At 41.2% G+C, this 12,143-nt stretch overlaps 1 protein-coding gene across 1 annotated transcript; it reads right to left on the reverse strand.

Annotated features, from left to right (window-relative positions):
* Positions 1-113: 113 nt before the first annotated feature.
* Positions 114-2,054, reverse strand: ankrd63 (ankyrin repeat domain 63). The gene has a single exon (XM_074692327.1). It carries the CDS (start codon positions 1,945-1,947, stop codon positions 355-357), a length of 1,593 nt encoding a protein of 530 aa, XP_074548428.1. The 5' UTR covers positions 1,948-2,054; the 3' UTR covers positions 114-354.
* Between the last annotated feature and the right edge of the window lie 10,089 nt (positions 2,055-12,143).

The following is a 12,143-nucleotide window of genomic DNA, read 5'->3' on the forward strand; positions in this document are numbered from 1 at the left end:
AGCAAAATACATAGATTTTTTTTTAATATATGAATGTATATATTTATATACATAAACATTCCAAATACATTTAAATCATACAATACAAATGTTTCATGTATGAACAAAAATAATTATCTTAGCTCACAGATTAATATTATAATCATTATAAGTCATTTCAAATATAGAGTAGAAACATTTTATAGAATAATTTAGCTTTAATATCCTATTTTTTAGATAAACATTGAAAAAATGCAACAAAAGCAAAAGATTATTTTTTTCCTCTGAAGTAGATTATATTATGAAGCAAACATACTGCACTGTGAAATATAAGTGCTCTAATAATTTCCCAATCTGCGTCTTACTGTCTTTATTCTAACCAAGAGTGGACTGAGACGAGCAGCTTTCAAACTCACATTTCACTCCACTGATGCTGTCCACGCTGGGCTGGCTGTTCACCTGCTGATGTGTTTGAGAGCAGGGGAAGGTCTCAGAGCGCGACATCCGGCCTCGCCCGTTTGAGGAGCCGGGCGAACAGTCTATCACCATCCTCATGAACTCTGGTGCCGTGAATCGCCGCAGAAGCCGGGTCCCCAGGCCCATGAACCCAGGCGCACGGCTGGGAATCTTCCCTGACTCCATCTCCCCTCTGGCGAACAGCAGCTTGTTGTGTCTGCCGCTCAGGCCCAGGCTTCCCCTCTTCTGCTGCTCTCTCCTGCTCGGTGGAGCTGTGTCACTCGCCTCTTCTTTCTGGGACTGGGCGCTGTCCTCCTGTGGTCTCCCTGGCTGGAGCTTGCTGTTTAAAAGAGGTTTTGGCACCGGGACAGTTTTGTCAGCATCATTTGTCTGGCCATGGGTGTTCCCTTGACATTCAATCTTGTCTATCAGGCATCTCTCATCCTGTAGCGAGGCTCTCTTTAATTTGCTGGCTGACAGGCTCATGTCACACACATCACCTTGATAGGACTGCTTTCTTCTGTTCAGATGGTCCAGGTTAAACGACTTTGCTTTACCCCAGAGAGGAAAACTCACTGGTGTTTGTTCTTGGAGTCCAGTGTCTCGGCTGACATCTTTCTGGCTCGGCTCGGGCTGGGAGTTTCGTGGTTTTACCCCTCTTGAATCTCTAAGAGAACAGTTTTGCAGTTGTTTGGCGGTGAAAAGATCCCCTTCAATCTTGCTTTTTTCTATCTGAGGAGGCAGAGCCCAGCTGTTCGAATGGTTCTCCTCTTGAGACAGGCTCCTGGGACATCTGAAGCGATTCCAAAGCCTGCTGCTGTCTCCAATCTTTAGCCGTCTCTGAAACACCTCAGGCAGCTGGTCCTCACTGTTGTTTAACTGCTTTGAAAACCTCTCCAGGAGATACCTGGGGAGTCTGTTGGGCGGCCGGTTGTCTCCATCACCACTGGAGAGTGGATCATCTGTGCAAACACTCCTCCTGAAAGAAAAGTTCAGAATCTGCACACATTGATTGTGTCCAAAGAAGCTGGCCACTTCAATGGCAGTGTGACCAGCGTTATTGGTTCTGTCCAGCCTCAGTCCTAGTCTTTTGAAAGCACGAACCAAGAACTCCAAGACCTGGCTGTGCCCAGAGAAAGCAGCATACATCAGAGCACTGTTACCCCAGGCATCAGAGACATCTGGGTCAGCATTGAACTGCACCAGAAGCTTCACCACATCCAGGTGACCCATTTCACAGGCATGGCTCAGGGCAGTGCGACCGTCCTCGTCCTGGCAGTTCACGTCAGCTCCTTTCTCCAGCAGAAGTCGTGTGAACTTGGCCCTGGTGCCAGCGTCTTGTAGGCAGACGGCGTACATGAGCAGGGTGCGGCTGTTTTCCGTCTTGGAGTTAATAATGCGCCCATCCAAGGCGTCCAAGATGAAGCGTGCCAGGTGAACTTTTCCACCGTGCATGGCATCCAGGAAGGTCTTAGTGCCAGAGCCCTGGCGTAAATCTTTTGGTCGCATCATTCTTGAACAGCCACTTGTTGAGTCGATCCTTCAGTTGAGCTACAAATCGAGAGAGAAAAGTGAGTGTAACAAGTTCTCTGAGGCTCCCTGTGTTTACAGCGAGTGCATTCACCTCAGAGTAAGACTCAGAGAGGAGCTGCCAGGGATTTTATACCTCCCTCTCTGCATGCCCTCCCCACGTTGCCTAGGAAACAAACGTCTGAGGACCATTATGTGGTGGCAGCATCCATTCAGCCCGGGCCCTCTCTGCCTGCAGAGAAATATATTCTATTTGAACAGAATAATTACCCATGGAGAAAACCACAGGCAGTGTCTTTTATGAAGGTCCGAGGAGTTATGCTCTGTGTTTTAACTTTTCTTTGAGGCTAGCTGAGCTAATTTATAAAAATTCCCACTGTAATTATTAGATGTGGAACAGTACAACCCAGCATATTGTGAAATGTATGAATGGTGCATTATGTTGAGTCCCATTCAGAATGAAGAATACCGTGCTTGGGATGAATACAAAAGGTTTGAGGTAATTTTGAGGCCTTGAGAGGTAGAGGGGGTGGGGGGAGGGTTCATGAGTACAACTGAAACCCGCTTTCCTCAAAACATGTCTTAAAGTGCTGCATCCAGATATCTACACTGCAGCCCTGCTTTTTGCAGTGCACGTTCAAACAGACCCTCCCGATGTGCTCTGACTGTCTCAAGGTTCAATAATAATGACTTCACCTGAAGTGTTTTTTTTTCCAGTGTTACAGTATTTAAAGGGAAATGCAGCATCTTGCTGATGTGATTGTACTGCTTCTCGTCCAGCAATCTGACTCTGTCAAGATGTTGCTGTTCCCACAAATTTGAACAAACTTGAGCATGTTAGCTCAATTTTTGAGAGTTAATTCAAATTTTGAACTTAATTTGATATGAAATCTAACAAGATAGAGGCAGCAGGGAGAACAGGTGCACAGGTGGGATGAGGCCTTGAGGGGGGGCTTCCTCAAGGCACGGTTGGACAAACAGTTCCTGCAAAGGCTTGGCAGCCTTAGCACTGATGTGTTGGGCCATGTGCACCTCTCACTCTCTGGTGACTCACAGTCCATGCTGCTGCAGCTGCTGCACCGGGTGTTGAAGGAGCCCGTGACGCTGCTTCCTGCAGACCTCAGGTAGAAGCCCCTGGATGAAGTAGAATGTCTGGTCAATTTTCTTTGGAGGACTGAAGTTGCTCAGTCTTTAGTCAAAGGTAACTCAACACAAAACTTAAAGTAAAGGAAGCAAAAGGTGGGTTTACATTTCCACTTCTGATGAAATAAGAATTGAAAAAGAAAAAACACAATCTCACAAAAAGACTGAAACAACATGGCAGTGTCGGGTGTCTTTCTAGACATTCAAAGCAAATGAAACATTTCTGATCAGCCTGACAGAAAATGAAGAATGGTTAGTCCAACAAAAACTGTCAGCTTCTTCATGTCTCTGCATTATCTCAGATATTTCCAATGTAGATTTTTTTTTCACACTGCCTCATTGGAAAACAAGATGACAGCAGAAGCCACTAATCTTCACAACAGACACGCAGTATCATCTCCTATATAGTGTCATGTGTTAGTGGGCAACAATTTGAGCTTCACTACTGTTATGTCATGTTACTGAGGATGTGACTGATGCAATGAGCACATAAACAACAGATCGGGACAGATCATATCCCTTTGTCAACAGATGACACTGACTGTTCAACTGGAAAGATTAATTGGAATAGAAAGTGGTTGTGTTGACCCGCCTTGTGGTTTAACCATCTATTGTTTTATAAATTTACACTGAAAATAAATTAGATTGGAAAACAAATCCTCTGAAGTCTTATTGCTAACACCATGGATTGTAATAGTGTTGATCTGGACAGTGTTAGGGTTTGAAGTGTCCTTGTTGTGTCTCTGTGCTCTTTTATTCACTCTTTTTTCTAAAAATGTTTCTATTCCCCCTTTTCTGATTTTCTTATGATTTACAGTTTCCAAAGCATTCACTTCAAACACATGTCTTGGCATCTTTGTTCAAAGCTCATTTAGAAAAACAGACAAGCACTCTTAACACAGCTCCTTCTCCCCCTCCACAAGACTAGACTTTAATTTCAGTTGCTAATATAAATCACAGCTGGACCCAAACTGCACCTTCAAGCAGAGGTGAGAGAAACATTGCTGGGAACTCGCCTCCCTCACTGTTTACCATCCGGCCTCTCAAACCATTATTAAGTCCTTTATACAACAGCTCAAGCTATTCCCTCATTTAAACATGGCTGCGCCTTCCTGTTCGTCCAGACATGACAGTCAGACAGTTAGAGTAAAAAAAAAAAAACAAGGTATAGAGAAACAGCTGGGTGACATACAGGAGACTACATCCATCTATTACACAGTCTATGGTCCACACGGAGTTGTGTGGACTTGTGGCAATAACAAGCTTAAAACCATGGACTGTAAAAAACATGGATGTAGTCTCCCTGACGTCACCCATCTGACTCTGAAACGGAAAGCGAAGCAAATCAGCTATAGCACCCATTTAGGCAGTGGCAAGGGCTTTGTGTTCAGCTATAGGGGGCTACAGGGTCACATGACCATGAGCTGTGCCTCTGATTGGGCGATCTTGTGATCTTAATATCCTCTGAACGGCCGAGTTAAAACCCCCCATACAGTGTGTGCTGATAGTAAAAGTAGTGACTCAGACAGGAGACGTTTTTTGAACCAGGCTGTCAATAGGTTAATTTCTGCTGTGAAAACAGCTTTTTCTGGCTTGGTGTGTATGTGACTTCTGGTTCTTCCAGAGCCAGCCTCAACACTCAAGAAACAGCCGATTTTAGCACTTCTGTCTCATATTCTTAGACCGGAGGTTGCCACTTACTTAAAAACGACCTAATGCAAACGGACTTTGAAAAAATAAGATGTGGCTGTTACATAGCTTACTGAGCCTACTTCATCTTTATTTACAGCATGATACAGCTAATTTGTGGCCTTTGGTGCTGATAATAATAATAATAATTTGTGGAGGTTAGACATCAATTTCCTAAAGTCACGAGCAGATTCCCACTTCGCCTGACTCCAGACTTACTCTTAGCAGACTTTTAGCATAATTAAGTCCCGTTTCCACCAGGCAGCCTGGTTTAGATCAGTACGGTTTGGTACTAGTTTGATCAGTTGAGCCTGATCCAGCCAACCAGGCCCCCTTATGGTAAGCGGTGTGTAAGGTGGTTGCTGGTAGCCGCATCAGATAAATGATAGATGCCATAGCAACGTGACACAGTGTACCCTGCTAATAAATCCAGTGAAGAAGAAAAACACAACAGAGTAAACAAAGTGAAAATATGTTGTAGCTCCACCTTCTGGGATCTGATCAGTTCAGTCTATCATCCCTATGGAAGGCTCCCAAAAAGTGGGACGGCTTGTCTCGGTTATTTGGGGATCTGTCCTGTTCCCGCTTAGTGGGAGCAGGGCTTTAGTGAGGAGATTTTTGGCCTCACTTATGAACAACAGACCCAGTTGGAGGCATTGTTTACCATCTTGATACACGGAAAATGATACTGACTTGTTTAAGTTCAGAAAGTTCAGTCTCTACCGCCTTCATCTGGCGTTTTAGCTCGGATATGTCCAAGTTAGTGCTGGACAGTACAGCTCAGACTAAAGATTAGCATTAACAGTCATAACTCTGAGAATTGGACAAATTGACATTTTGAAACAATGGTGGAAGTAGATGAAGAGTAAATGGAGCTGAATGTCTGACACAAATTTCATGTTAATTCATCCATAGCTGCTAAGTTGTTTCACCCTAAAAATGTCATGGATCAGAAAAGTCATTGAAATTCTGGTAATGTCTGAACAAAATATCTGGGCTGGCATTCTGATAGCTGTTAAGATACTTTTGTCTGGATCAAGAAATGGGGAAATACTCTCATTCAGTGTCTTTATATTTAAAAATTGTGATGTGTTCCTTTGAAGACTACATTCAAAGAGTTGCATTTCAGTTGAGTCAAACTTGTAAACACTACAAAATTATAACTGGTGTACAATGTGCCCCTCTAAAATCTTTTAAGTAACTGAACTTTTGGTCATGTTGCTGGAATGATCTAGCAGAGATAAGCACTGGGTTTACTGACCAGCTAGAGATATGCAACTGAAAATGAATAGACTGGCCTTGAATTGATTCACATATCCAGTGATATATTACGTATGATGGCTGAAACACTCCCATCACCACTGACAGCTCTGCCTTTATAATCTGGAAAGAGTAATGGATAGAATTCTGTGTATCCTGACAGAAAATGAAGCAGCTTTATGTAACTATTTGCCTCAAAATAAGAGCTGCATATATGAAGCTTTGATGATACTAAATGATGGGGGGAAGTTTTTTTTAAATTATGGACCTCCTGCATAACAGAACTCTATGGGAGTTATAATGATCAATTATAAGAAGCTGAGGTATAGAGGGATTATTTGTTTATCAACAACGGCGGATGCGCGAGCAACTTGGCTGCAGAAGCACTGCAGAGTATAATGGTTTGTTAACCGCTGTGGAGGAGTTAACCACCAAAAAACACATTTTTTAAACTTAATTTCATCACTTTGACATACGGCAAAATGCTCCCAGGTTTGTGAAATAGCTGTGACAGAAGAGATCAGCAAGTGGACAGATATTAGGTGGACAGGCGTTTTTAGCAGAGAAAAGCGTGTATCCAGAGAGGAAAGACAATTCTCACTCAATGCTCATGACTGCATTATCTGTGGACACGTATCTGTGACAGGCCAGGATGTAAACATCGTTTCATAATATTTCCTCATTTTACTTTGGTCATAAAATCCGTTTCTGTTGATCATAATTTAAAGGTTCACTCATTATTACCTGTCCATATTGAGTCCATGTTTGGTCAGAACCTCAGCCCCAAACCAACAAAGTCAAATCTGTATTTTAAGTATCAGTAGTTATTATTGTTTGTTTGCAAAACCTAGTTAACTGAGATTGGTAAAGAATACACATTCAATAACACACAGAGACGTCGCTGGTGTATCAGTGTAAAGTGTGACCCTGTTAACTGGTGACTCTCGACCGTTAATCACGGCTGCCGTCGGCTGAAAGTCGCCAGTTAGCATGGTCGCTATTAACGCCGAAACACCGGTTGCGCTGTAACGGTCGAAACTTGGCAGAAGTTGCCTTTATTGTGTAGTATTTTTTTGACAGCTGTCCACGGAACAACCGTACATTTTGATGCTTCTAACAGGTTGAATTTAGTGTTTAAAAAACGCTAACTCGTCTAAATGAATGGAGCTAAATGCTACTTCTGTGGTCGATATGCGTACGCATTTTTATGACGTAGACTGATAATCCCTCTTTTTTTTCCTGAATAAAGGCCTGAATTCAAACTCCTGCTGGAACCACTCTCTACCACTGGGTGCTCAGCACAGATATGTGGTAGAGGCAAAGATACCAGGCAGATTATAAAAGGAGAAACTGACTGAGCACGAGGTTGGACAGGGAGACATTCTGGACTGGTATGACTTTCTGAAAGGTGAGTGAACCGCACTGGGAGATTGCCTTTCAGATTAAAGCAGAAGAATAGTTCCTGGTATAAAACTTATATTTTAAGGTGTTACACATTATCTTTAGCTTCTATAAATGTAATGTGTTGTCCCTCTGTTAGCCTAAATGAGCTTGACTGTATCCAACACAGTCACAATATGATTGCTTGCCATCCTAATGTAACAGGGCTTTACATTTAAGATATTCATATAACTACCACTGACTGGAGGTGCTCCGTGTGGTTATGTGAAACATGCATGTTAACAAAGTGACACATCATATGTTACATGATGGGGCTGATTTTTTTTCTCAGATCACCTCCTACAGACTCCGACATACAGCCCACACTGCACACTGATGAGGCCATTCTGATGGCATTACTCTTTGTCTGTGATTACTCTGGAGGCGAGCTCGAGGAGGTCTGATGGTCTATAGAAACTGTCTGAAAAACATCTCATACGAGACCAGGAGAAATCACAAACTGAGACCCCAGCATCAGCTCAGTACTCAGGTATCCCTCAAGAAGTAAAGAAAAAAAAAAGACATGTATATATTTTTTAAAAATAGGAGAAGTTGTTAAGCAAGCATTGAATGTTCCTTAATGCTTCTGATAGCAACGATTCTCCTTATCAGGTGTTACACTTTGGATGCTCTGAGAGTTTGGCTGCTTTTCTGGATATGTTTCATCCAGAAATAGACCTGAGCTGCCTGTACTGCATGTATCCACACAGGCAGGCTATGAACTGTGCTCAGGTTATTGAGTTTGCACATACACTACTTACACTACTCGTAGATATCACTATTTAGGATCACATTTTCTACTAAGGCTTACAGTTTTGACATTCAAAAATAGACAAATATAACCCTTTGGTCATGGCTTTCTGCACAGTATGTGACCAAGTATACAATACATTTTTGAAACCAGAGCCTTTGTCAAATATGTCAGTTAGTTTTATAGTGGAAATAATTTTTTAGTTACTTAAAATTGGCTGAAAATACTGTGGAGAGGGTCTTATCATTTCCAAAAAATAGCCAAAACAATGATAATTTTGTAGCTGGGAAAAGAGTAAATTCAAGGATCAGCTGTTCTTCCCCTGTTCAAGCAAAAAAAAAAAAATCTTATCAAGTGTTTTTGTCTTATTTTAAGTAAAAAATTCCTTATTATACTTAATATGAACCAAATTCAACTGATCAGTCCAGAAAACTGTCTTGTTTCAAGTTACTTAAAGACAAAAATGAGGTTTTAATTGCTTGTAACAATCTAAAAAAAAAAAAATCGAATGCTTAAAGTCTAACGTACACTGGAAAAAAACTGAAATCATAATAAGCGTTTTGTTTTATTTCAGTAGAAAATGTCTTTGTAGACATAAGATGAGCCACATTCACCTGAATAGTCAGGAAAAATGTCTTTTTCAAGTTATTTTAAGACAAAACTGAGGTCTGAATTGCTTGAAACAAGTTTAAAAAAACCTGTCAATGTGTATTAAGACATTTTTCTAGTTTCAAGCAATTTTGTGAGCAATTCTTTTTTATCCCATCGGCAGAATCTTTTTTTTTACTTGTTACAGAAATTCAGACCTCATTTTTGTCTTTGAATAACTTGAAACAAGACATTTCTGGACTTGTCAGGTGAATGTAGCTCAAAAACCCTTGATAAGATTTCAGTTTTTGCAGTGTAATGTCTCAATGCAGTAACTTTTTTTCTTGTCCCATTTGCAGTTTTTTTTTACTTGTTACAGAAATTCAGACCTCATTTTTGTCTTTGAATAACTTGAAACAAGACATTTTTCTGGACTCGTCAGGTGAATGTAGCTCATAGCAAGTTTAACTAGATTTTTTTTTTAAATTTGAAATAAGACAAAAACACTTGATAAGATTTCAGTTTTTGCAGTGTAATGTCTCAATACAGTAACTTTTTTTCTTGTCCCATTTGCAGTTTTTTTTTTTTACTTGTTACAGAAATTCAGACCTCATTTTTGTCTTTGAATAACTTGAAACAAGACATTTTTCTGGACTGGTCATGTGAATGTGTCACATTTTGAGTCTAAAAAGACATTTTCTACTGAAAATAAGACAAAAACACTTGAAAAGATTTCAGTTTTTTCTCGTCTTTACATTTCTTACAGACCAATAAACTAAAAAGAACCTCATGTCATCAGAAGAATCAAACATTTGCATGCAGTAAGTAATATTTGGTGGTAAAGCTCTGGTCTGGTTGTTGCCCTCCCTTCCACAGGCCATGAAAGCTTGAAGTGGGGAGGGCACGGCTCTGCTCTCTTTTATTTGCATACATTAAAGCTGTGTCTTCCAGTCTGGCCACCTCAGTCACAGAAGTTCAAACACACCCCTGCCTCAACTCATGACATAAAACCACTCTTCCCCCCATTCAAGCAAAATTAAAAATGGACAAAGCAAAGCTGAATGAAATGTGGATAAAATGTTCAGAATGTGAAGGAGTTGGTACCATGAGACTTGCTAATTATAAAGATGTATGCAGTAAAGCAGACATGCCATGCTAAATATGTAATCTCCCATTCATAGAGCTGCTGGTCTGGGGACAAGTCACCTTGAATGCTTGATCAGGAATTAAAGCTCATGTCAAGTTAAGGTGTTATCCAGAGCCATAAATGTCCTAATTAGCCACAGGGGAGAATGCAACTTCAGCGCCATCAAAGCAACAAATCTCTGAAGGTTCTTTGAAAAGTCTTGCTAATGGAAACATGACACAGAGTAAGACTCCCCGTGGTAACTCCACTTAGCTACTAACACCTGGGACTGAATTAGTGTGCTGGAAAAAAGTTATCTCTGGACTCAACAAGATTTTTTTTTAAATGTAACTAGCTACTTATCCATGACTTAACATGCCTTCCCCCTCCATGGACTACTCCACCTTCTTCACCTTAACCGAGCCCAGCAAAATCATTTCATCAAGCTATCACCTGCTAACAAAGTGAAAAACAGGAAGCTCATTGCTAATTTTCCATTCCTTGCTCAAATCAAAATAATGCTTTGCCTGACAACATGCCACCTTACCGGAACACATCAATATTACGACATGCATAGGTCCAAAGATCAAATCGCAAAAAAGCAACAACAACAACGACAACACAAAAAAAACACCTGTTAATGTGTCCTCACAGTTACGTAACATCTTAACACAGGTAGCCCTGTCATTTAGCAGCAGGGAGTAACAACTCCTACAGGGACATGAAGCACCAAATTGATGTATTTGTATTCAGTGAGAACAATTGTGTGTGTGTGTGTGTGTGTGTGTGTGTGTGTGTGTGTGTGTGTGTGTGTGTGTGTGTGTGTCCTTTTTGGTTCCTCTAATGCCCTTTGATTTGATACAAGGACACAGCAGTGGAGATCTCACATTCATTCCAAGAAAAAGACAGCAGCTGGCCGGCTGTCACTGTGGTGTGTATGGTAGTTAAGGTTGAGGTGAGGTCACTGTTGTTGACTCACAGCAGAAAGTTAAAGCCATGATAACCTGCAAATTTTATTTAAACTTCAAATAAACTCAAACATTAACAAAAGTAGTTGTTCTCAGCTGAAATTGAGGATTAGGACAAAAAAGAGAGCAGAAAAGAGGACAATTACATGGAGTTAAAGGGCTGCTGCTAGAGACCCTGACAGCAAACCAGGAGCTGCCACTTACAGAAGCCGCTGATATGTTATTGACCATGAGACGGCCCCCTCAATGACTTTGCTTTCTCTGCCCTCATCAATTATCCCTCTGACTCAGGCCTGCCAGCCTGCCACAACCAGATGGTAAACAGTAGGCAGTTCCTTCAGCCTTCACATCTAAGGAGCTTTAATATCGGTTGTCAGGCTGAGACATTTTGACAACTGAGAATTAGCACCCACAGCGCGACTGTCCTCTGTTGTCTTGCCATGGCAGTAAGGGGAAGACAGTGGTGCAAAGGGGAAAGTGGCCCTGCAGGGGAATCAAATCATGAAAAAAATATTGGTTGACTTAACAGATAAAAACATGTCTGATGCTCCTGTTAAGGTGAGATGTAAAGCTGAGTTTGATACTACATTGTGGCCCCAGTGAAAAAAAAGATGCATCAGCAATAGTAAGGAAAAAAAACATCTGAAAGAAAGTTTTGATAAATTGGAAGATTCAAGTTGTATCAAATAACTTGAGTCTGACTTGCTTATTTCTCCAACAGCACCCACTGTGCAGGGAGTGAATGGTTTCACAAACCAGCAGATTATAATTTTTACCAATCAGAGGCACGGATGACCTGATAGACAGACAAGCAGCCTGTTAGTAAGGAGGCTAAAAGTGACAGTGACAGATGACATGTCATACAACTGAATGACACTAACTACTGGCACATGTGTGTTATGGATCATAGCAAATCAGCTAGGAAGAGAATATATATGAAGTGTCCCATCTCTCATACGTTAACGTCAGCTTCAAAGGTCAACCTGGGCTTCCAGTTATTTCCAAACTTCATGCATGCTTATCAAAATAAATATACTTCCTGTGTAAAAAGCTCAGAGATTGCTCAGAGGCTGCTTTCCACTTACTGGAGTTTCCTGTGGAGACAATCAGAAACTGTAAACCTACAAATGTGCCAAGGAGTCATTGAAATTTCTATAACCACCACTCTCTGCTTCAAATCAACACGAGAACCTGTTCTGTTAAGGACTGTGTC

The sequence above is a fragment of the Halichoeres trimaculatus genome, unplaced genomic scaffold, assembly GCF_033239565.1.
Source record: "Halichoeres trimaculatus isolate MK-OKI-2021-1 unplaced genomic scaffold, fHalTri1.1 fHalTri1_scaffold_17, whole genome shotgun sequence".
NCBI lineage: Eukaryota > Metazoa > Chordata > Actinopteri > Labriformes > Labridae > Halichoeres > Halichoeres trimaculatus.

Bases quoted from the DNA above. Each gene is read 5' to 3' on its own strand.
- ankrd63 (XM_074692327.1), bottom strand. From the start codon at position 1,947: ATGATGCGACCAAAAGATTTACGCCAGGGCTCTGGCACTAAGACCTTC.